The sequence below is a fragment of the Panthera pardus genome, unplaced genomic scaffold (assembly GCF_024362965.1).
Source record: "Panthera pardus isolate Hobbes unplaced genomic scaffold, ASM2436296v1 HiC_scaffold_15, whole genome shotgun sequence".
Lineage (NCBI taxonomy): Eukaryota > Metazoa > Chordata > Mammalia > Carnivora > Felidae > Panthera > Panthera pardus.
In genome coordinates this window covers 51,851,980-51,877,327 of record NW_026526710.1, presented here as the reverse complement: position 1 = coordinate 51,877,327, position 25,348 = coordinate 51,851,980, and the positions used below count along the sequence as shown (strand labels likewise).

The window sequence follows — 25,348 nt, the reverse complement described above, 5'->3', positions numbered from 1 at the left end:
TCACAGAGCAGTCCCCAGCTGAGCTACCCCTCGGAGCAGCCTTGTCGGGGTGCACAGCCTGGCCTACACACATTACTGTGTTGACACTGTGCATTATCAATTTGCTCTCCATTGTGTCCCTTACTCGGGGTTGAATCACAGAATTGCTGTTCAATCTAGAAGTTCCAAGACTCTTTCCTGTCTCCTGAAGACTCTGGGAGGTGATCTGCTTTCACTCAAGGCTCAAAGGCAGGGCTAGCATGAGGGATAGTTGCCGGGTTCCTCTGGCTATGAGTCGAGGGATCCATTCTCTCAAGGGTCTAGGAGCCTGATGAGAGTCCTCAGCCTGGGTGACTTAGGCTAAACTCAGGGGAGTCACCTAACTGCATTTGGGAAAACAAACACGTCGTGCCCAGCTGGGCAAACCTTTGAAACTTTTCTCCCTGGGAATTCATAGTGTAGGATGGCCAGAGGCAGCCAGGAGCTGTACGGTGCTCTCCACAGACCACAGGCCACCACACGACCAGCACATGCTCCCAGCCAGGCTGTGCACAGCAATGGTGCCTCCCACCCTGTTGAGACCATGGCTGTCTTCATTTTAGCTGTCTCCCCTGGACTGTCAGAGAAGAAGCCATTGTCTGGGTTGAACGGAGGGGGACTCAGGAAAACAACTCTGCTCCTTTACTCTGGGCAAGTAGCTCAGTGACGTGGAGGCCTGCTAATGAAATCCAGGGGTCCCCTGGCTCTCTGAGCTGAGACCTAGCAGCACCACTGGGTCTGGCCCACTCCATCTCCAGAGTCAGGTGGTCTCCATTCAACGGGCAGCTGCTAGGGAAGTCCCCTCATTGCCCCACCCCAACTCCTGCCAAGCGGAATTAGAAGGCTCCAGTGGCCACCCCACCCCCACCCCACATTCACTGTCCCAGTTACCACTGCTGCGACACAAGCCACCAAACGTGGGGGGATAAAGTAGCAGCCATTTTATCGTGCTCACAGCTACAGTAGGTCAAGAATTCAGAAAGAGCACAGAGGAGACACTTGACTCTGTTCCATGATTTCTCGAGTCCCAGCTGGGAAGTCTCTGAGGCTGGGAGTGACATTGTGTCTGGGAGTTGGGATCATCTGGAGACTTACTTATGCATGTGTGTGTCTGGTCCCCCAGCCAGGAAGGCTCAAAGCAGGACTGCCACCATCATGTCTGTGCTTGGCCTCTCCACATGGCATGGCTTCCTCACAACATGGCAGCCTCAGGGTAGAACTTCTTACATGGTAACTTGGGGCCCAAAAGTGGATGTCCCAAGGAATAATGCTGATGTGGCATTGTTTTTTCCACCACACAGCGTCACCTTCTGTGGCACTTTACTGGTTATGAGAGAGTCACAAACCCATTGAGATTCAAGAGAGAAGGCCCCCATCAAGAAGAGGATGTGGGTGCAAGAGGCTCTCTGGGCCACACCTATGCTTCCTCCTAATTCCCCATCATGAGGCAGTACCCTCTCACCTTGAGCCCTATGGGATCCCAGCCTGTGCCCAGCCAGGTGAAAGAGTTGGTTTCTGCGGCAGGATGAGCACTGCATCCTGGAAGGCAAGGAACCAGCCTGACCACAGTGCACACTGGAGCCTCCCCGCCCAGGAGCCTCTATGCTCACTGTTTATTGAGCACTTGCTTCATACCAGGGCCCCTTGCTCAGGCAGTATATACTATATCTCATTTAATCCTCATCAGCAACACTATCAGCAGGGTACTTAGTTATCCCCATTTCATGGAGACTTGGAGAGCTTACATTAACTTGCCCAAGCTGAGAGAGCCAAGCAAAAGGCAGTCAGAATCTGGACCCACATTCTTAACCACTGTGTAGAGTGACTTCCACAGTGGGGAGAATGAAATTAGGAGCCCTGGCTATCAAAAACGAGACCCTTGGGGCACCTGGGTGGCTCAGTCAGTTAAGCGTCTGACTTCAGCTCAGGTCATGATCTCACAGCTTGTGAGTTCGAGCCCTGCATCGGGCTCTGTGCTAACAGCTCAGAGCCTGGAGCCTGCTTCAGATTTTGTGTCTCCCTCTCTCTCTGCCCCTCCCCTGCTTGTGCTCTGACTGTCTGTCTGTCTCTCTCTGTCTCTCAAAAATAAACATTAAAAATTTTTAAGAAAAAAAGAAAGAAAGCTCAATTATTTTACACATCCCGTGAAAAGAGAGCCAAACCCCACCATGATGCATTTGATCTTTCTAAAGGCCACCAAAGTCCCTGTGGAATTTCCACATGGTGAAGTGGCCCAGGAAAACCATGCTGGGCTTTCTTGAGCCGGCACAGTTGGTCACACCTCAGCCACGGAATCCATTCATGATACGAGCCTCCTCTACAAACGCACAGAGGGAGAAACACATCCCGTGTGTGGCCTCGGGGAACCAGAATCCTGGTAAAGTCAGCGGGGCACCCAGACAGGAAGCTCTCCCTGCCTAGGCTCTTCCTTCTCTTCGAGAAGTCTCTGGGACAACGAGGAATTCTTTCCCTGCTCTGCCTACCACCGCACATGTCATGGTCACCCGCCTGCCCTCCTCCACACCTCGAGGGAAGTACAACTTATTTGGGTCCAAGAATGAAACTTACTTTACCCATCACCCAGAATAACACATTTAAGAAGGCAAAACTTTTACTCTTGATGCATTTTCCATTTGCCACCCGCCCCCCGCCCACCACCACCAAAAGCATTCAAAATTGCCTGTTTCTTAGTGGCGTCATGCTGCCAGGGTAAACTAAGGGGTGTCTGCACGGTAAACCCACCCAAGAGACAACCTGTGGTTGTAGAGGGTCCACTCCCAGATACGAGTAAGAGTTAACACGTCCCCAGAAGAATATTTCTCAACTGTGTTCCTCAGATAGTTTATGGCTATTGAGAAGGGGTGGAGGAATGATTCCTTGAGAAATTCTGCATTTAACAAAGGTGATAGGGAGTATGGCTTTCAGGGGAAGATGAACACCTTCTTCCAAACTTATCTGACCATCGAACCTGCTCCTCACAGAGCTGCTCTAGGAACCCAGGCTCTGGGAAGGGCCTTGCGCTCCCCATCCCCGCCAGTCTGGGACAACACATCTGGTGACCATCTATCGCCATGGCAGAGTGCCTGGTATGCCTCTGGACATTTTGATGGACTGAGCAGTGACCAGCTTACTCAGTTATGGCAAGGACCCAAGCAGTTCCCAAAACACAAACCACTATTTGCACTGTGTTCATGGGAAAAATAGATACAAAGGGTATTCTGCACAAACTATGTTATAACCGAACTACTAAATCTTTCCAACTCATAATATGCACGAACTATGGCAGAAACAAGGACTTTTGTGATACTAAGGACAGCACTTCTGCTTACCATAAAGAAAGAGTTCTGAATTCCAGGCCACATTCAAAGACCTGGTGGTAGCAGGCCCATGTTGTGTAATCCCATGATACCTACCATCTGACGTATCCCTGGGACTACCATGCTGAATATACATGAAATGACCTCGGACGTGGCATTCTGTCTACACTGCTTTTCTGTCTCCATTGTTTTAGCGTGTCTTCCCTTGCTGGCAAGCTGTCAGCTGTCACCTTCCAGTGCTATCAAGGACTCAGACCTTCTCTCTCCACGCCTGAAAATGACCATTTCTGGCTGAAAAAAGGAGAGCTGGTAAACTAAATAGCCACACCTGTTAGAACGGAGTGCCTATGAGAGTATAGAGCCTCTAAGGAAGGGCTGGGCCTCTCCAATCATGCATGGGCTGCCTTTCTCACAGCTACTGCAAGGACTCACAGACCTGGACTGCAAATGTCAGGGCTCCAAAAGGCTGCAGAGTTCCAGGGGAAAGAAATTCTGTTGTGAACAGGTGCTCAAGGTGACAAGAAAACCCACCTGGATATACATACAATGGAACACTACTCAGCGATGAAAAGGAATAAAATCTTGCCATTTGCAACAACATGGATGGAACTGGAGGGTATTATGCTAAGTGAAATAAATCAATCAGAAAAAGACAGATATCATATGTTTTCACTCATAGGTGGAATTTGAGAAACTTAACAGAAGACCATAGGAGAAGGGAAGGAAAAATAAGTTACAGAGAAGGAGGCAAACCATAAGAAACTCTTAAATACAGAGAACTGAGGGTTGATGGGCATGGGGGGTTGAGGGGTCAGGGAAAATGGGAGATGGACATTGAGGAGGGCACTTGTTGGGATGAGCACTGGGTGTTGTATGTAAGTGATGAATCACAGGAATCTACTCCCGAAGCCAAGATTACACTATATACACTGTAGGTTAGCTAACTTGTCAATAAATTATGAAGGGAAGGGAAGGGAAGGGAAGGGAAGGGAAGGGAAGGGAAGGGAAGGGAAGGGAAGGGAAGGGAAGGAGAAAACCCACCTGGGAATAACCAATAATGTTCCCACTGTGGTCGAGAACATTAAAATTGATGACAGGACCCTGCACCTCTGGGCTGCTGAATTCAGAGTCGCTGTAAATCCGCACCACAGGGGCTCCATTGGGGTACCGGAGAGCACACAGGGCAGTGTAGGTGTACTGAGCCAAGGTAAAGGTGTGCTGCTTTATATTCTCCATTCCACCTCGAAAGCGATTGTGAAATGTCAGACAGAATCATGAACTTTCCACGTAATTCACTCAGTCATTTTTAAGAACACAAGATCATTCTAACCGGCAAAGCTGGACCTCAGATTAACAATTGTAAGTATGGGTAAATATGGTGTGGTACTGTCCATATGGTTAATGTGTAGGTCTGGGGGACTGAACAACACCTTACTGTTGTTGTTTCTGTGGAATCTTCCATAGGAATTCCTGTCATCCTCTTTGTTTTCTTTCTTTAATAATGCCACTTAAGCATTCGGAGAATTTAGACCCTTGGGTTACAAATGGCAAAAAAGCACCACCTTATCTTTAAAAGTATCTCTTTTTTTGCTGTACCTTTAACATTTAAATCATTTTTTGAGAAAGAGAGAGAGAGAGAGCTCAAACGGGAGAGGGGTAGAGGGAGAGAGAGAGAATCTCAAGCAGGCTCCACACCCTCAGCGCAGAGCCCAGCACGTGTTTCAAACCCACGACCCTGAGATCATGACCTGGCCCAAAATCAAAAGTCAGATGCCCCACCAACTGAACCACCCAGGCACCCTCAATGTGTAAATCATTTCAATAGGATCCAGATCAATTAAGGATACATGTTACAGCATGGGTGAACCTTGAAAACATTATGTAAAAGAAGCCAGACACAATAGGACAAATATTGTATTATGCCTCTTATCTAAGTGCCTAGAAGAGGCAAATTCATAGAGACAGAAAGAATGGAGATTACTTGGGTCTGGGAGGGAAGGGAAATGGGGAGTTACTGTGTAGTGGGTTTCAGTTTGGGACGATGTAAAAGTCCCAGGGATGGTCAGTGGTAGATGGCTGCATAACAATGTAAACGTGCTTAATGCCACGGAAATGCACACTAAATTGGCTACAGTGATGCATTTTATGTTATGTGTACTTCACTACACCTTTTTTCAAAGGAGCAATGAGGTAGGAACAATCAGGGGCTTGCCTTATTACGGAGCAGGTATTGTCAGTCCGCTTTCCGAGGCGCCCCTGGAGCTATCAGACCTGTATCTTGCTGTTCGGCCATCTATTAATATCTTTCTGGGGAAAGTGCTCATTTCTCAGTGCTTGTCTTTATTATCTCCTCTTTGTCCTGGATGCTGTCTGTTCACTTCCCTGTATTACCATCAGTGCCACCCTCCTCTCCCGTGAAGCCTGTCCATTCCCTCCGCGCCTGCCCCATATTGGGCTCAGGCTGAGAACCTGCAAGGTCCCGTTACTGTGACAAAGGAGAGAAAGGAAGGACTGCCTAATATTTAAGCCACACCCCTGGCTCACCACCACCCCGCCTCCATATGGAGGGTGCAAGCAGCACCACCCAGCTCTAGAAGCTCAGCCTCTGGAGGAGTGCCCAGGAGCATGACGGAGGGCGGGTGCCTGGCTCGTAAGGCAGAGGTTCTTCTAGTCCTATGTGTTTGTGTCAGGCCCCACACGATGGGGAGTGGCATCTGTGTGTGTGTCAGCCCACAGTGAGTGTCCCCCACCTGCCCAACACCCCAAATACTTGCCGGGACACACAACGTGCATCATTGCAAAGCCCAGCAGCAGAGACAGGGGCTCGGGGTTAGGCATTATTATGGCCTAGGTTGGAACTCCAACCCTCCCAGTTACGAGGTCCCTGGCCCTGGAGAAGGCACTTAACTTCTCTGAGCATTAGCTCTTCATCACACAGTCCCCCCCACCCCCTGAGACAGGAGGGAGGACCCAGCAAGGTAACAGCAGAATAAGGTCTCAGGATCTGTAACCATTCCCAGACCAGGGACCGAGGGTGGGTCTTCTGCTTCTGTGAAGCGACTAATCTCCTGATTTGGAACGTCTCTTACTGGTTAAAATGTTCTTTTAACTGACAAAAATTTAAAAAAAAAAAAATGTGGTGCAGTCTCTTGCTCTTGCCTCGGAAGTCATTCCGAAATTCTTTAGAATTAGCTTCAACTGCATTCGCTGTACAGCTGCCCTGTGCCAGCCCCTTGCACAGCCCCTGGGTCCTTATCTAAATCACACCCGTGCCGGGACACCCTCAAGGACACAGGCAACGGGAGCAACTGGATAAAAGGATCCACTGACCTGTGAGGCGCTCTAGGGCATCAAACCCGTGTTTTAGTGCTATCACGTCAAGGAACGAGATGGTGCCATCTTCAAACCTGTAACAGTGAACAAAGCAAGCCGAAGCTTTCAATGGAAGGAAATACTGTGCTTTGTAGTTTAATATTCTAGGGAGAGGATTTGCTCAGAACCCTGTTACTGCAATCTTAATTTCCTTATAAAACTAATGTATTATGAATTAGCTATATGACTCAACAATTAATGAATTAACTATGAATTAATAATGATAATAAGAGGTGCCTGGGTGACTCAGTCAGCTCAGCGTCTAACTCTTGATTTCAGTTCAGATCATGATCTCACAGTCGTGAGTTCAAGCTCCACATCAGGCTCTGTGTTGACAGTGCAGAGGCTGCTTGGGATTCTCTCTCTCTCTCTCTCTCTCTCTCTCTCTCTCTCTGTTCTCTCTCTCCCTCCACCCCTCCCCTGCTTGCACTCTTTGTCTCTCAAAATAAATATTAAAAACTTTAAAAAATAATAATGATAATGAATTAATCAATAATGAATCAATTACTAACTGATTAATCACCAGTGAATTAATAAATAATCTCTAATAAATTAAACATTATTAGCTAATAATGAATTAAGTTATCGATATATAGTAAATAATTATTCATTAACCAATAATCAATAGACTCTTGGAAAAAAGGAAGGGTTTGTTTGTTTGTTTGTTTGTTTCCATCAAAAGTTGTACATTCTTGGGTTATCAAACAATTAAGAACATGGTCGGGGTACATGTTCAAAACATATTTGGTTTGGGTATTAAATCTCTCGAGTTCTAGTCCTAAGCCCACTAGAAAAAAATGAGACTTCTAGTGGTGAATAACCATTCCGCTTTCTAGGAATCTTGGTGCAGCACCTGCCGTGAGGCAACCCGCCCAGTCGAAGGCCAGAGGTCTGGTCCAGCTCAGCCCACCCCCATCCTGCCCGGTAGGCACTGCCCCACTTCTCCTGGCCTCCACACGTTCCTATTGGCTCCATAAAGTTGGAGTTGTCATTGTGATCTGCCTTTAATTTATGTGATGCTGTGCCTGTCATTCTCTTCCCGCTCGGTTATACTACTCACTACGTTATCACACCCGGATACAAAATGTCTTACAGCAGAGCTCCTGTTCCAGAATCCCCCAGCTATGGAGAAGTCCGAAATAAAAGAGACACCAAATAGCCCCACCGACGCCAACTCTATCTGGGCACTTCACTTATACGAGCTCTCAATAATCGTAGGCTTTCAGAGACCCACTTTATAGGGAAAACTAGGTGCAGAGGTCAAGTCATACACCCCTGTCCCCACTGCTGCTGGTGCGTGGTGAAGCCGGGATTCACCGCCAGCAATCCAGCTCTGGGTCCCACAGATCTGACCCATGACTCTACCGGCAGGGACACGCCCCCATCCGCAGAACCCTGAGTCTCCACCTGGGTCTATGGGGGATCTGACCCCCTTCCCATCCAGGCTCCGGGTCTTCTCAGGCACCAGCAGGGTCACTAGCCCCCTGGCCCAATCCCATGGTATTACCCGCTGTTGGCCCCAGCAGAACCCTGGGTCAGCTGTCACTTTCATCCTCTCACGCATTTGACCTCATGGGTCCCAGCCATCACCCTGTGGGAGGGCTCCTCGGCCTGTCCCGCACCCCGTGCCCCGCAGCCTGAGGAAGATGCATACACCAGCAAACCCGGGCAGAGGCCTCTGCCACTTGCAGGCAAGTAGCTCTCTGCCCCCAAACTTCCCTTTGTCACTCACAGGGCTCACAGAGCCTGCTCACAACACCCCACATGTCTGGTGGCTTCTGAATTAACTAATTCTTCTTGCCAGCCAGCCACCAAGCTGAGCAGATTCCAGCTGCTGAAAACCAGCTGTGCCGTCAACATGCACGCACACTTGTTCCAGAAGATGCCATCTTTTTAAAAGACCGCTTTGATAAACTGCGGCACCTCTTGCCTGTGCTCTGGGGAAAGGCCCGGTGGCCCACCCTCCTTACCCTCCTGAGAGCCCTTCACGGCCTCCGCTTGCAGCCCTTGTCCTCTCACAGCTCTGGACAAGCCCACACACGGGGGCCCAGTTCACTGAGCTGCCTGGGGCACCCTCCAGCCGACCTCTGCCTCCGTCCCTGCCTCCAAACCCCCTAACCCTGGTGGCCGAGCCCAGTCCCTTGCATGATCCTAATAGGGGACACATGCAGGACCCCTGCCTGGCTGAACTCCAGCCAGCCATCCCCGTGGCGAGTTACCTTTCAGCCACCGACTGTCTTGGGATATAGAAGTCTTCTCCTGCAAGGTACGCAGCGGCCGTGCCTCCTCCAAAGTAGGTTTTCCTCAGCAGAGGAGCCACACGATTATTCACCAGCAGAGCGCCCAGGCCAGTGGGGAATCCAAAGATCTTATAGAAGGAGAGGGGGACAAAGTCGGCCTGGTGAACCGACAGGTCCAAAGGCGAGGTGCTCACGTAGGAGGCCGCGTCAAGCAACACGAACCACTTCCCAGGCACGCTCACGGGGCACATCCGCCCAGCCTTGACCTCTCCTATCCAGGACAGGGGGTATCTGGTTCCGGAAAAGTTACTCTGAGCAGGGTAACAAAAGAGGTGCGGGAGCTGGCAGTCAGGGTCACTGGCAGCAGTGCCCCGTGTCTCCACCACGCACACGTCCTCTGGCCTGACTGGGATGGAAGTGACGTTCATGGCCGTGGTGACCTTCCTCATGCCCACCACGGACGTGTGGCTGTCGGTGAGGTAACAGAACCGACTCCCGTTGCTCTCCGGGCCCGGGGACACCCACGGGAAGGCCTCTGCCACCAGTTTAAGAGCAGCCGTGCTCCCTGCCGTGAAAATCACGCTGTAGTCCTCTGTGGAGGTGTGGAAGTGCTCCAAAATCCTGGAAGAAGCACAGTATCATGCCAACTCCTTGGTCTCACTAGTGTTAAACGTCCAGCGGTAGCTGCGTTTCTACTGAATGTGACATCTCTCTACCTTCACATCTAGAAGACCCACACCGGCTTGGCCACCCTCTCGGAGTTAGGGCAGGGGCCAAGCGGGCCGCAGGAAGAGCTGACGAGCAGGTTCAAACTGGCAAAAGCACCTCCCGCCTCCCAAGTCCACACCCTCCTAGGACAAGGCAAAAACCCACGATGATCGTAATCCCAGGACACACTCTCTCCCAGGTCAGCTCTCTGTCTCCGCCACGGCAAGTGGTAGGTCACCAACTTGTTTCGCAGCACTTTTCATACGTGGCAGCCCAGCACCACTTTCCAGTTGGAAATGACTTGAAATTATAGGAATTGAAGGAACGTTAGGCACCCCACGGAAATTACTTACGAAAACTAACTATTCACCTGTGGAAAAACATAAAGAGCTGTCCGAGGCGCGCATACTCGTAAAAAGGTTGGGTGGGCTGGGGATGAGTAAAACAAGGCGCCTAATGAAATGCGAAAGGAAAGCCCAGACTGAATGTTTTTCTTCTCTCTGAAGGTGAGACTTGGGAAGTGGTCGCTCCTTGTCGCTCTGGCCCCCGGGCACCCTGGCACCAGCCCGAAGCCACCTGAGACGGCCATGAGCACCTCAGGGCCACCCACCTGCGCTTCGGCTCCGCCTTGCTCCACACCCACTGTCTCTCACCTTCCCGTCCTCTGCCCCTGATGTTCATCATTGTGCACTTGACCATTTAGCTGACCGTGATCTTCCCGAAACCAGCTCAGAACCTTTGTGGGAGGCGGTAAGTGGTAGGAAAGCAGCCCAGCCACCTGGGGGCGCCCGCTCGGGCTGGCACCTTTGCCACTCACCTGTAGCGCACATGCTCCACGGTGTCATGGGTGAGCTTGCTGCTGATGTTCTGGCTGTGAGGGTTACCTGGCAGGTTACAGAGAAAGGCCATCAGGCCACTACTTGTGTCTCTCTTCTTGTGTTCCTCCCAATCCTCTCCCTCAGTTTCTCAAAGAGTTAAGCATACAACCACTGTCTGACCCAGCGATGCCCCTCCCATACGCTCAAGGGAGGTGAAAACATACATCCACACAAAGAGTCGTGAGCAGAAATGCTCACAGGCAGGTTTTTTGGTAAAGCCAAATCCTGGGGACAACATGAATGTCTATCGTGAGCAGACAGCAGATAGCTGATGAGCAGATAGGCAAAATGTGATCTATCCACACAATGGGAAAGTAGTCACAATAAAAAGGAACCCGCTGGCTAGGTCATGAATGAACCACAAAAACATGTTCACTGAAAGATGCCAGACACAAGGCGTCACACAGTATATGATTCCATTTATATGAAATGTCCAGCAAAGGCAACTGTACAGAGAGAGATTCAGAAAGTAATGGATTTAGTGGTTGCCTGGGACTGAGGGGGCAACAGGGATTAACTATAAATAGGCATCAGAGATCTTAGTGGGGGAATGAAAATGTTCTAAGTGATTTATAATGATAGTTGCACCACTTGGTAAAGTTACTAAAAATCGCTAAATTATACATTTGAAATAGATGAATTTTATGATATGTAAAATAAAATTCAGTTTTTTTAAACCAACCAACCAACCTCCACCCCCAACTAGTAAAGCAAGATGGGATCGAGGAAGAACATTCTGGAGCTGGAAGTCAGCTCTCAGGCAGCCAGACCAATGCAAGAACCTTTTCTACAAGTTCCCTGACAGGTGGTTCTGATAATTAACTCCAGGGAACCAAGTACACAACCTCAGGAGGCTGCCCTTTCTCCCTGCCCCCTGCCGCCGGCCCTGCCCCCAACCATGAGACAGAGCCATGAATGCCACTTAAATCTAAGTCCCCATTTATTGCCCTGCATTCACACCGCTGCTACCGGCATCATTCCCACAGAAACACATCTATCTCCTCCAAATATGTGAAAGGGACCATCACATCTCCCCTTAGCCCATTCTCAAGGCTAGAGTCTCTCCTAATTTCTTTTGTTTAAGATTTGCTTAAATGTTTATTTATTTACTTTGAGAGACAGAGAGAGACAGAGAGAGAGCAAGCAGGAGAGGGACAGAGAGAGAGAGAGAGAGAGAGAATCCCAAGCAGGTGTCATGTTGACAGTGCAGAGTCCCACACAGGACTTGATCTCATGAACCATGAGATCATGACCTGAGCTGAAATCAAGAGTTGGATGCTTAAACGACTGAGCCACCCAGGCGCCCCAAGTCTCCTAATTTCACTTGTCAATTTCTAGTTCTCCTCCCCTCCTTGGATGCCCCATGAGTGTGACCCATAGTATCATTACCTCCTCACAACATGGCCCCCAGACGAGGACACAGACCTCTCAAGGGGCCGGATGTGCAGGGGTGAGGCACAAGCATTTCTCAGGAGCAGGACCACAAGACCACATTAACACAGTCTTGACCTTTTTTGTTTTAGGGTTCGTTTGTTTGTTTTCTCATATATACTGTCGGGTCACACTGAATTTCTGGTCATTGAAGCCACCAATGCTCCTTTTCCATAGGCACTAGTAACCCAGGGACTTGGTACTTACTCTTGCTTCCTCTCGCCACCCTGGTTTTTAGCTCAGCACCGTCAGCACTACCTACAGTCTACAGATCGTCACCTCTCGGCACCTTTCCCACAGCTAGGACAATTGCAAAATTTAAGGAAGACTTGTGGGTCTCTTTGCAAATCATGGAGTAAAATCAAGATAAGGTCCCTCAGTGACATCTCCCCTACAAACGACTCCCCAGATTTAAATATATGCTGACTGCCCAGGACCTTAGTGTGGCATGATAGGACTGTCATGAACTGAGGCAGTCTGCTAAGGGATAAGGGCTTGTGCTCTGGAGCCCATTGGCCTGGAGAGCCACTCCCCCAGCTCCAGCGCTTTCTGACTGTATGGCCTCTGGTTAGCTGCCTCCCTTCCCTGGGGCCCACTTTCCTCACCTGTAAAACAGGAGTGATGACAGAACCTGTACCTTAGCTTGTTTGAAAACAGAACCTGTGCCTTCGTTTGGCTGGAGAATGGAGGGAGAGAGAAGAGATCAAGCATTTGGAACAGTGTCTGAAGTGTATAGTGAGTGTTCAGGAGAGGGTGCTTGCTGCTATTACCATTAACAGCTAGAGCTGTTTTTAGTGCAAGCTCCCTTTCCACACTTATCTCCTCATCACACGGTGCTGCTGATTAATGTCCTCCAGGGCTGCCCATTGTTTCTAGAATAAACATCAAACTCTGCAGAGCACCTACAATGCCCCTACCTACCTCTCCATTCATGTCTCCCCCACTCTCCTCCCCTCCTCTGTGCTCCAGGGCTAATTCCTGAAACCACTAAAGGATCTTGGTTCATGCTACTACCTCTGTCTGGAATACCGTTCTCCTCGTGCCCAAGTGAATCCCTGCTCATCCTCCAGTCACCCCTCTCCTAAGGCAGCTTTCTCTGACACTCACACTGCCAGCCCTGTCACTCTACAACCACAACCACAGACCCCGTGGTATCATGGGACTTTCGTTCACAGCCCTTCAGATAGTTGGTCATTTACATTTATTTGGAGCTCACTTGATTAACGTCCTGTCTTGACTAGATCACAGTCCACGAAGGCAGAGCCTGTGCTTCCTCTGTTTTCATTGTACCACTGTGCCCCCCACAGCAAAGTGGCTCAACACACATTTCTGGAGTGAAAGAATAAATGAATGTCCTTCCCACCACCCCACCCTCTGCACAGGGTCATCCTGTCAAACACAGCAGCTTTGTATTTCTGTGCCCTTCTGACACTGACCCCTTCTTCTGGAAGTAAACCTTGTGTCCCTGAGCCGATCCTTCCTATCCTGGCCGCACATGTATCATAGGGACCGACCTGAGTGCTTGCTTGACACCCTTCTCCCATGGGGTCTATTCAGCACTGTCCTAAATAAATCTGATATTTATTAAGCAGAGATAGATCAGCTGAATGTTGTTGGCTACTATTCATATAAAAGTCGGTTTGGGTGTGTTTTTCTTTACCATAAACATTTTCCATGAGATCATTTGTGAAGCTTGTGAGCTGACTCTGGGGGAACAATGTGGCTCCTGCATGGTCAAGGTAGACGGTTCCTGAAAGAAAACACAGAATCGAGCTGGGGTTATTTTCCAGAGGTATTCCACTCATTTTACCTAGATGTGATTTGTGTGAGCTTGAGCAGTGGGCACCACCAGGCCACTGATTTCTCCAAGCCTCTTGATATGAGCTTCTTAACCCAAGGCATGGGCAATGTGAGATTGCACTTTCAATACTGAATGACCTTTAGAGCCCCAAGCAAGCCTTCCTGATTAACCAGCTCTTTTACGAACCTGCACATCCCACACAGAGGAGGAGCCCAACAGACATTTGTGATTAATGACAGTAAAGCAATTTCACATTATGACTCACTTCCTATCTGGGATTTCCTTGCCTCTTCCCTGGTGGGCGAGCCCTGATTATGCTTTCCCACAGTGAATTCTATATCCCTCAACCCTAGAACAGCTTGGAGAGCTTTGGAGATGACCAGGAATGTAAATGTGCTTTCTAGCTTCTCTCATAAACAGAGACAGGCAAATTTAGATGAGAGTGAGCTACGAAGGTTTTCGCATCAGAGGAGGGAGACCAGATGGCTGGATAACTCACCGTGTGTGCAAGGGTACTGGAACAGGGGCCAGCTGGCACATGGCTATGGATAGGAGGCTCCAGTGATACAACTTCTTTAGGCACAGCAATTTGGCAATATCGTCCACACTTTAAAATGCAAACCCTCTTTGACTTAGCAACTCCTCTTTTAGGAAAATACCTATGGTTTTTGAACTGGCCTGCACATGAGGACATTTAGTGCAGCATTGTCTGCAATAGCAGGAGATTGGAAATGACTTAAATGTCCATGAACATGTGTTTAAAATAAAGAATTCTTACACCTCCAACTAGTACTTTATAAGTAGACATGGAGCAAACTCTGAGATGCATTTTTCAAGAATATACAATGTGAATAGATTCATTCCTTCTTTCATTCACTTAAATGGGTTTTGTTGTTGTTGTTGTTGTTGTTGTTGTTTTATGCAAAATAGATTTTTTGGTGTCTTCTTTTTTTAATGTTTATTTATTTTTGAGAGAGAAAGAGAGAGTGGGGGGGGGCGGGGGAGGGCAGGGGGAGAGGAAGACAGAGGATCTGAAGAAGGCTCCACACTGTCAACAAAGAGCCCACAGAGTGGGGCTCAAACTCATGAACTGTGAGATCATGACCTGAGCAGAAGTCAGATACTTAACAGAGTAAGCCACCCAGGCGCCCCTTTTTGGTTTCTTTTATAACATCTTTTTTGAGATATAATTCCCATACCATAAAATTCACCCTTTTAATGGTACACTTAGCAGATTCATAAACCATCACCACTATCTAATTTTAGAACATTTTCATTCATCCCAAAAAGAGAGCGCCTACTCATTACCAATCACTCCCCAATCCACTCAGCCCTAGCCCCTGGCAACCACTAATCGAACTTCTGTCTCTACAGATTTGCTTATTCTAGGCATTTGATATAAATGGAAGCATGCAAAAGTGGCCTTTTGTGTCTGGCTTCTTTCATTTAGCATAATACTTTTAAGATGCATCTGTATTTTCAAGGTGCATAATATGTTCATTTCATTCCTTTTTAGGACTGAATAGTATTCCATTGTATGGATGTACCACATTTTGTTTATCCACTCATCCAATGATAAACATGTGGGCTGCTTCCATTTTTTGACTATTATAAATGATGCTACCATGACTATGTGCAAGATTTGTGGGGACATCTGTTTTCTCCCATTTGGTGGGTTGTTCTTTCTTATTGGTATCCACGGAAGCATAAAAGTATTTAATTTTGATGAAGTCCAATTTGTCTATTTTTGTTGTTATTGTTGCTTGTGATTTTAGTGTCATAAGAAACCATTGCCTAATCCAAGGTCCTGATGATTTTTGCTTATGCTTTCTTCGAAGAGGTTTATATTTTTAGCTCTTTCGTCCATTTTTAGTTCATTTTTTAATACAGTGTGAAGTAGGGGTCCGCCTTCATTCTTTTGCATGCCAGCTACCCCAACACTATTTGTTGAAGAGACTACTCTTTCCTCTACTGAATAGTCCTGGCCTTCTGTTAAAAAGCAACTGACCATAGACATATGGGTTTATTTCTGGACTCACAATTCCACTTCATCAGTCCACACATCTATTTTTGTACCAGTTGTACAAAATTGTACCACCAAAGTTGTACCACATTGTTTTGATTATTGTAACTTTATATACATTTTACTTATTTTACTTTTATGGGAAATGTGAGTCCTTCAACTTTGTTCTCTTTCAAGGTCGGTTTGGCTATTCTGGGTCCCTTGCATTTCTGTAAGAATTTTAGAATCAATTTATCAATTGCTGCAAAAAAGTACCTGGGACTTTGATCAGAATGTCAATCAGTCTATAGGTCAGTTTGGGGAATATTGTCATCTTAACAATATTTAGTCTTCAAATTCATGAATACAGGATGCCTTTCCATTTATTTAGGTCTTCCTTTATTTCCTTGGATGACATTTTGTAGTTTTCAGTATATAAATCTTCTCCTTCCTTTGATAAGTTTATTCCTTATGTATTTTGTTCTTTTTGATGCTTTCCTTTATTTCATTTTCACAGCTTTTCTTGCTAGCATCTGGATATCAAGTTGATATTTGTGTATTGAGCTTGTATCCTACAAACTTGCTGAACGTGTTTTTTAGTTCTAACAGTTTTATATATGGATTCTTTAGGTTTTTCCGTATACAAGATTGTGTCATCAGCCAATGGAGATGTTTCACTTCTTCCCTTGCAATCTGGAGGCCTTTTATTTCATTTTCTTGCCTAACTGTCCTGGTTAGAACCTTGATGACAATGTTGAGTAGAAATGGTGAGTCCAGACATCCTTGTCTTATTCCTGCTCTTAGGGGTAAAGCTGTCAGTGTTTTACTATTAAGTATGATATTAGCTGTGGGTTTTTTGTAGACAGCCTTTATGAGGTCATTTGATTTCCTAGTTTATTGTATTTTGATGTTCAAGATATGTTTATTGAGTACTGACCATGTGCCAGGCACTGTTCTAAGTGGAAGAGACACAAAAGTAGACAAAAGAGAGAAGCTGGTATGATAGTGACAGAGAAAGACAAATAAATGTAAACTATGTCAGATAATGAATGTTACGGCTCAACTGTGTAATTAAAAAAGAAGTACACACTTACAAAAATACAGACCACAAGTCAAAAGGCACACCAGACACGAGTAGCAGGAGCTGACCCTGGGGCCGTCACCACGGCCGCAGCTGGAGTGAGCGGGACTCCCTGGGCATTCTTTACCCTCCTTTGGCACCTTCTGAGTGCTGTGTAAATGTACTACCTAGTCCAAAAATTTAGTGTTAGAATAATGGTCTCTTGAACCAAAAATTCAGAAATACAAATGCACCACACCAAAAGAAAGGCCTTGGTCTGCCCAGCCATCAGGGACATGCTCATGTGAAGCCACAGCACACATGTGAAACCTGAGGGGCTCCCAGGGAGCATCACATGCCTTACCCACAGCCTTCTGCAGGGCCAGGAAGCCATTTGGGAGAAGGCTGCTTTGGCCTTTGGTCCAGTAGTTAATTTTGCAAAACAAGGCAGCCATGTTAGATCAGCTAGAGATCAGATCTTAGATGCAATCGGCCAGCACAGTGGTTAACAGTGCAGAATTCAAGTCAACCAACCTGACTGAATCCTCCTCCACCACTAGCCATTCTGGGTCCCTGTTCCTTCATCTGCAAATGGGATGAGGGTTAAATGAGTGGGTATAACAGAGCCCAGTTTTGTGCCTGGCACACAGTGATGCTCTAAGACTTGGCTATTATTAATAGAAGGAGGCAAATGACCCCAAAACCCATTGGTATTGGGTCTTCAAGAAAGGAAATTCCAGGATCTCTTCTAGATCACGCTCTTTAAGTTCTCAGTTCCACACAGGGTGAGTGGCCATGCAGCAGCACCCTAAGGCTTCAAGAACCACTCGAACCACATCTGAAAACCCAATACTCTCCTTTCACCAAGACAAGGGAATCCCCCTCCAATTGGTTAGGCAACATATTTCAGCACTTAAAGATAAAGCATGTAATTATCTAGAGCTACCACTTAACCAGATAAACTCTCAAGCCTGCCCAAAAACTCTGAGGGGAAGGAGGAAGGGGAAAGAACAGGAGGTGAAGGTTACATTATTTTGCTTTGTTTTGTTTGTTTTTCCCTGCACTAGGAGAGAAAGCAAGTGGATATGTTCTAAGACTTCCAACCGTGGGAGGGATGGGTTTAATCCACAAAAGTCTACTTCAACCCTATAGTGTAGAGGAAATGCTAGGAACTTGCACTAGATAGACGACAGACAGAGAAAGAAAGAATACGATAAGATAGATGTTAAAGGGGCTCTGAGGGGCAGCCTGGGATCTGGCTACCACATTTAAATTTTACATTTAAGTAAACGTTCTCTGAAGGACACAAGGAACACAAGTAGGGGCCCAGAACATACCTCTGCTTTCCCAAGGTAGCGTTGCGGGGAGAGGTCAGCCAGTGATGGGTGTGAGGGATCAGAGCTGGAGGGATTAGGGGATTAAGCAGGTGTGGTGCTGAAATAATTATGGACTTCGAGAAAACAGCCTCTGAGATTTACTTCAAAAGAATGGGGAGCCTCCTTCTCTCCCTCCACACCTGTGGGTGTTTGTTGTATCAGTCTATTTCTACGGGTAGAAATTTCCACAGTAAAACGTTTCAGAGACGGCAAGTGGAAGCGGAAGGGTGAGATGCTGTCTCCTGCAGGTGAATGTGTCACTGGCAAGAATGGCAAGGTAGTAGAGAGGCCACCAGAAGGTCCCCTGTCTCCCTCCCGGGCTTCCCTACTGAAGTACAGACAGGGGACACACAAGGAGGAGGCCACAGCCCTCAAAGCTCCCAAACAGAAAACATTGTCACTATCCCAAACATGAGGAAATAACTCAAAAGAGCTGCAATCAGCTACCCTATTACTGAAACGTTAAGTCACAGCGGCCGCTGTTGTGCCGCAAGCAAGGGAGCAGTCACCAGTTGCTAATTGCGACAGAATAAATACACCTCAAATCCTGGCGCCACGACCATGCCCACTTAACCTGCGGTCCCTCCCTGCTCAACCGGCACGCGGTCCAAAGGCTCCAGGAAGACCTTCACGCAAGGTTCCCGACCCGGTGCGGGAGCCCTCCCGCCCGGCTGTGACGTCTTGGCAAGGCCACAGGGCCACATCGAGCTCGTTTAAAAGTTAACCAGCCTGTTCCGCCTTGCGGGTATCAAAAGGATGATGTGATCGCGATCGATACTCGTGTCCAATTTACAGGCTCGCCCTGTATGTACTTAAAGCTCAAACTTCACGGTTTGCTAATTCCAGTCGCCCAGCGAGCTAGAGTTCGAAGGCATTGTTCTGATGGCACGAATGAGAAAAATGGGCTTCGAAAATAAAGCTGCTTATGAGCTTAGTGTCCGTAGCCTCTCGGCCCCAAGCGCACACGCCCCCAGACTCGCGGTCCGCACCCGGATCACTGCACCTGTCCGCAGGCGAGCACCTGAACAGTCATGGCCGCTGCACATTCCTGCCTTTCGCAACGCTGGCTCCAGCTGGACCTTTAGAGCCGGGAGTGTCGCGGCGGGCGAGGGCAAAAGAACTCCTGAGCGTGGTGCGCGGAGAGGGAGCACAGGTGAGAAAGGAGTAGGCTAGTCCTGCACCACGGGGAAGTCTAAGGAGCTAGGGTAGCAAGAAGCCTTGGGCTGCAGGTGGGAACTCAGGGACGCGCGGACGTGTCCCTCCGGGTCTTTCGATCCAAAACACATCCCAAATGAGGTGACGCTGCTCCCACCTAAAGCAAAAGCTCCTTCCACGCCAGTGCCAGAAAACGCGTGCCCTCCACGGCCTCCCTGCCCACCCCGCACAGGTGCCCCGGCTGGCCTCACCTGCCAGGCGGCCGAATTCGCGCTCGCGCATGTCCCGCAGGCTGCGCGTCCCATAGCCGTAGGCGAGCGGCTGCGGGCTCGAGTCCCGGAACCGCGCGAAGGCCAGCAGCTCGGCCCCCCGCGGCGCCGCCCCGCCCGCCATGACCCAGGCCCGCCAGCCCGTGCCGTAGTGGCCGCCGGGCCGGGGGGAAATGCCGAGGCCGGCCCGCCCGACTCCGCCCCCGCCGCGCCCCGGCAGCGCCTCCCCGCCCTCCAGGGGCACCTGGTCCGCTGCCCAGGGTGGCGCCTCTCCCGGCGGCCCGGCCTCCCAGGGGAGCTGACTCACAGGGTTGCAGTTCTTTCCGGCCCTTTTCCCACCTGGGGGCGGGGTAAGGAAGTGCCCGCTTTCATTGTCTCTTTAAACAGCTTCCCAGTGGAGCCCAGGGAGATGCCCCCAAAGACCCCTGGAACACGAAACTCTCGTTTATCTACGGTCCCACGAAAAGGCTAGTGGCAGAAGTAACGCATTGCTTTCTCCTGCTCGGCATCCTGAAACCTGGGCATCCTCCCGCCTGACTCTACCGGTCCTGACCCCGGCATAGCACCCGGGACCCTCGCTCCCTGTGGAGGGGGGCGGGGGGGACTCGTGGGGTGTTTGCAAGGAGAGTTCTCCTTGCTGCTCCCCACTGGGTTGTGTGCTCGGCGTGTCTGAGAATGAGGCTGAGCAAAGGGTGGAAGACGAAAAAGATTGGGGATCCAGGAGGTTGGTTGGCTAATTTGGTCTCCGTGGCTGCGCAAGTTCGAAAACAGTAGCTCGGATGCGACTCGGGCCTTAACGCCGGAGGCGCTCCGCCCTTGGGCCTGCATCCGGGGTGCCGGCGTCAGAGCTGCTCTGTCTCGGGCCTCCATTGTCTCAGTACTGAGCGGCAGGCCAAACCCATGCGTCGGAAGAAAGTGTAGAGCCGGTGTCAGGGCGAGTGGACAGGTGCACAACACGGGGCCCAGGTGCGCGACAGGGAGAACTCAGGTGCGATCGGGGCCGCTCTCCCCCGACAGAGAGGACTCAGGGTCGGGGCCCGCTTTGGAGCATGGAATGAAAGGCGACCAAGTAATGGGGGCCTGGGCGAGGTGCCTGGTGTGGAACCAAGTTGGGCCACTTAGTGCAGAACCTGCTGTGGAAGGGGGGACAACGTGCTGGCAGCCCAGGTGAAGGGACTCAGGTGCAGGCCCATTGGGGCCACCGGCCCAAGGTGGGGTGTTCCACTGGCTTTCGAAGCATACCATGGTGGGAGGAGGTGGAAAGAGTGCCCATGACACAAGTTCACTACAGCCACGCCCACTGTCACCCAGTGCGTGGGTCTCTGGGGCCCCGGGGCCTTAGGATGCCTGATGATGTGCACTGCAAACTCGTGGGCCCAGCCTCTGCCTATATGAAAAGCATCCCAAGGGCTGTGGATGGACCCAGCTTGAGAGAGCTGCCAGAAGGCCATGCACAGTCCTGCCCCTCCTAGCCCAGCCCCCCAATACCCGGTTGCACTGGGGGGGGGGTGTCTATATGGCCCTGGCCAGAGGTTCCCCATCCATAAGAGCCAGTCCCGGGGCTCCCCCTGCTTAGGTAGCCGCATCCTCCTCTCTGCCAGATCTCCAGGTTCTTACTGGACAAGCATTCATACTTGTTCTGGAAGGACTGAACATATTCATGAACGAATGCCCGAATTTGCTCATTGGCTTCACTGACTCCACCCCCATCCTCTTCTGCATACCTTCTGACCACACTTGTAGCTGGAACTTTGGGCTCTGGTGCCATCTTGACTCCTCTCCACAGCGCTCCTTCCTGCAATGTGACTTCTGGCAACAATGATACGAGCAGGTACTGCCCTGGGCACCTGTACACTTTGACCTGTACTAATTGGTCCACAATTAAATCAGCACATCGATGAGGTGACTCATACAGGTGGAGACGCTAAGTCACAAAGACATAGAGTAACTTGCTCAAGAGCACACAGCTGGAAGAGAATGGACAAGCCAGCACCTGTGAAGTCAGTCTCCAGAGCCCAACCAGTGAAATGTGTTCAGCAGCCTCTCTGGTCCTCAGGGTCTCAGTCTCCCCACATCTAAGTTGGGAGGGTGGTGGGAGCCGGTTGTCCCAGACACCGTATGCTGTGTGTGCCACTCACCCCTCCTTTACTGCCCTACTTCCCAGGGAGGATCTCCTCCAGGCCACGTTTGTCAGGCATTAACTTACGTGAGTGGCCTGGAAGCCTTTTATCAAAATGCAGATTCCGATTCTTCAAGTTTAAGTTGGGGCCTGAACTTCTTTGTTTGTAAGGAACCTGGGTGATGTTGTTAGTCGGTCCATGAACTGCACTCTGAGGAGCGAAGGCCTTCCTTATTTCCCTGGGAATGTAAGGAGTACCTACCTCTCTCCTCGCGGTGTTCTGTGGCCAAGTAACAAATCGCAAATCCACTATGGTGCTGCTTTCGGGCAAGCCTGCCTAGTGAATAATCTGAATGGGCCAACTCAATGCAGAACTCTTTTTTTTCTTTTAATTTTTAATTGTAGTAAAATATACATAACAAAAATGTACCGACTTAGCCATTTTGCAGTGTACTTGTTCAGTAGTGTTGAGTATATTCACATTATGTGCAACCAATCTCCAGAACTTTTTCCATCTTGCAAAAACTGAAAGTCTGTCTCCATTAAAAAAACTCCCCATTTCCCCCCTCCCCTGGCCCCCGGCAATCACCATTCTTTTCGGTCTCTTTGAATTTGGCGATTCTAAGTACCTCACATTAGTGGAATCATACAATATTTGTCTTTTTGTGACTGGCTTATTTCAATTACATAATGTCCTCAAGATTCATCCAGGTTGTGGTGTGTTTCAGGATTACTTTCCTTTTTAAGACGGAATAATGTTCCATCGTGTGTATATATCACGTTTTCTTTATCCGTGCATCCATGGATGGACACTTGGATTACTCCCACTTCTTGGCTATGGTGAATAATGCTGCTCTTAACATGGATATACACATACTTCTTTTGAGACTCTACTTTTGGGTCTATAACCAGAAGTAGGATTGCTGGATCATGTGACAGTTGTAGTTTTAATTTTCAAGGAACCGCCATACTGTTTTCCATTAGCTGCACCATTTTACATTCCTACAGTGCACGAGGGTTCCCGTTGCTCCTCATTCTCACCAACGTTTGTTTCCTGTTGTTGTTCTTGTTGTTGTTGTTGTTGTTGCTGTTGTTATAGTAGGCATTCTACTGGGTGTGAAGTGGTATCTCATTGCAGTTTTAATGTCCGCTTCCCTAATGATTAATGATGTTGAGCATCTTTTCCTGTGCTTTTTGGCCGTTTGTATGTATTCTTTGGAGAAATGCTTATTCAAGATTTTTGCTCATTTTTTCAATTGGGTTTTTTTTTAATTAATTGTTAAGTTGTAGGAGTTCTTTATATTTTCTGAATACGAACCCCTTGTCAGGTATATAATTGGCAATATTTTCTCCCATTCTATGGATGGCTTTTCACTTTGTTAATCGTATCCTTTTATGGACAGTGCAGAACTCTTGAAGATCATTAAAAGTCACTGAACTACTATTCAGTCAAGAAATATCTTTAAAGGGGTTGAGTGCCTGACTCAATTTTGGCTCAGGTCATGATCTCATGGTCATGAGATTGAGCCCTGAGTCAGATTCTGCACTGAGTGTGGAGTCTGCTTGGGATTCTCTCTTTCCCTCTCTCTCTGCCTCCCCTGCTCACTTTCTCTCTCTCTCTCTCTCTCTCTCTCTCTCTCTCTCTCTCTCTCTCTCTCTCAAAAAGAAAGAAACATCTTTAAGCTCCTGGCTCTTCCCAGAGCACTGCTTGCTCAGGAGGATGGGAAGGACTTTCACCTATAGACACGCAGGGAAATGAACTACTGAATGCCAGCCACAAGGCCATGAGGCCTGGGTTCCCTACCACTGCTCCAGGATGCAGGTGTAGAATTGCAGGGAAGAGAAAGCGGGCTACTTGCAACCAGGGAGTTCAGGGAAAGCACCCCAAAGGAGGAAGCCTTTGACCTGGGCCATAGCAATGAGCCTATGAAAAAGAGAGGGAGAGTAGTGGGGTCTGAGGACGCTGGCAGGCTCGGCCTCTAATTGGCACTCTCAGATTTATTTCACCAAGATTCCCCAGGCCTCTCCTGCCAGAAAGAGGCTGTCAGAAATCCGATTGCTCATTCTTACCCTGCCCCCACTGGTGAATGTCTTACGCGTGTTCATCACTCAACGAGCTCCTGGGTCCTGTGCTGTGGGGCTGCCACTGCCTCGTCTGACCTGGTCCAGCTACTGGCCCTGGGGTCTTGGAGGAGCCTGAGCCAGTCCACGTTTAGGTCGCAAGAAGCTAGCTTCTGCTCCCAAAGTTTAGAGCTTCGTAGGTAAACAGCTCTTAGGCTCCTACTTACAGCTCTGTCTCGCCTGGGAGCCATGAAAAATATGTGCCTAAAGGCCAGATTGGTCAGGCATGAGAGCCTTGATTTTGTACTTAAAATCTCTCCCCCTGGGGAAGGCTTTGTCCCTGGTCCAGTTCACTGAGCTTGGTTTTCGACTCAGGATGATATCTGCCAAAAACACTTGCTCCCACGTTAACAGACTTCTATAGGACCCCACCCCCAGCGTCCCCTGGCAATAGATTCCATTTCTAGAAATCACTACTATGCCCAAGGCATGTATTCATATATTCTTCATTCATTCACTCGGCAAAAGGTCAACGAGTACTTCTCAGAGTTAAAGTTTATAGTGGTTGAAGAAAAAGGCAAGGTAGGCTTGAGGGCAGATTTTGGAAGGCATAAGTCACCCAAAGGGACTGGAATTTCATTCTGAAAATATTTGAGCAAGAAAGTGCTCCCAAGAGGTGATTTAGGCAGGCCATCCAATGGCCATGACCAGGCTGGATGCGGTGGTAAGAACTGGGGGCAGAGGACCGGCTACAACCTCCTGCAACCTCAGGCTTGAGGCACCAGAGGTGAAAGTGGGCTTTGGCAGGGGCATCATCCAGTGTTCACTGGGGAGCCGGGGAGACATTAGTCAACAAAGCAGCCTGCATGCCTGGGAGGCCCCAGGACAGGGAAGGAGATGGGGCCGCAGTTGGATCACCCTTCCACAATGCACAGTGCCAGAGAAGGGGGCTTCCCAAGGAGGTCAAGGCTGCGGGGGAGAAAGCCTCCCCAACCTGGGACTCCAGAAGTCCTGGAAGAGAAAGCGAGAGAGGGAGGGCAGTATTCCAGGTGCAAGTGCTGGAGACAGGAAAAGGCCCCAAAAATTACAGAAGCAGGACCTTCAGTGAGGCTGGAGCACAGGCTATGGTTGTGCAGGGATAAGGGGTGGGATGGGGAGTGAGGAAAGGGAGCGAGCCAAACTCTGCAGACGGAAGGGACAGGAAGATGCCACGGAGTGCCCACAGGACAGTGGCTGTGTCAAAGGTGTTTCTGGCACCCCAGCAGCACTGAGGATCATGTAGAGAGTCTGGGCAGGAGTCCTGGTGAGGGGCAATGAGGGTCCAGATGACCCTTGCGGAGGTGATGAAATTCAGGGAAAATGGGGACTGAGGGAGGACAGGCTCTGGGTGACTCAACAGTGTTGGAGTGGATGCCTTGGTGGATGCAGGGGGTGGGGGTCAGGCACAGGGACACAAGAGGTTCAGGACATCTAAGTAGAGATTGGGGCCCAGACTCAGGAAGGACGGTGTCGGGGGTTGAAGACACAACTCACAGAAGAGG

The 25,348-nt window shown here is 49.1% G+C and overlaps 1 protein-coding gene across 3 annotated transcripts in view; it reads right to left on the bottom strand.

Moving 5' to 3' along the window:
- The window catches only part of MOCOS (molybdenum cofactor sulfurase), a 56,017-nt gene extending 36,210 nt beyond the window's left edge, over positions 1-19,807 (bottom strand). The window contains exons 1-7 of one of the 3 annotated variants that reach the window (XM_019465381.2): positions 19,610-19,721; positions 16,862-17,015; positions 13,625-13,714; positions 10,473-10,539; positions 8,927-9,568; positions 6,666-6,742; positions 4,377-4,576 (exon numbers count right to left, since the gene is read on the bottom strand). In XM_019465381.2, the coding sequence (XP_019320926.2) occupies positions 4,377-4,576; positions 6,666-6,742; positions 8,927-9,568; positions 10,473-10,539; positions 13,625-13,640 (1,002 nt within the window). In that variant the 5' untranslated portion in view covers positions 13,641-13,714; positions 16,862-17,015; positions 19,610-19,721. Of the gene's footprint in view, positions 1-4,376; positions 4,577-6,665; positions 6,743-8,926; positions 9,569-10,472; positions 10,540-13,624; positions 13,715-16,861; positions 17,016-17,361; positions 17,413-19,609 lie in introns of all 3 variants that reach the window. The other 2 variants (XM_053902582.1, XM_019465378.2) reach the window with 2 other exon arrangements.
- Between the last annotated feature and the right edge of the window lie 5,541 nt (positions 19,808-25,348).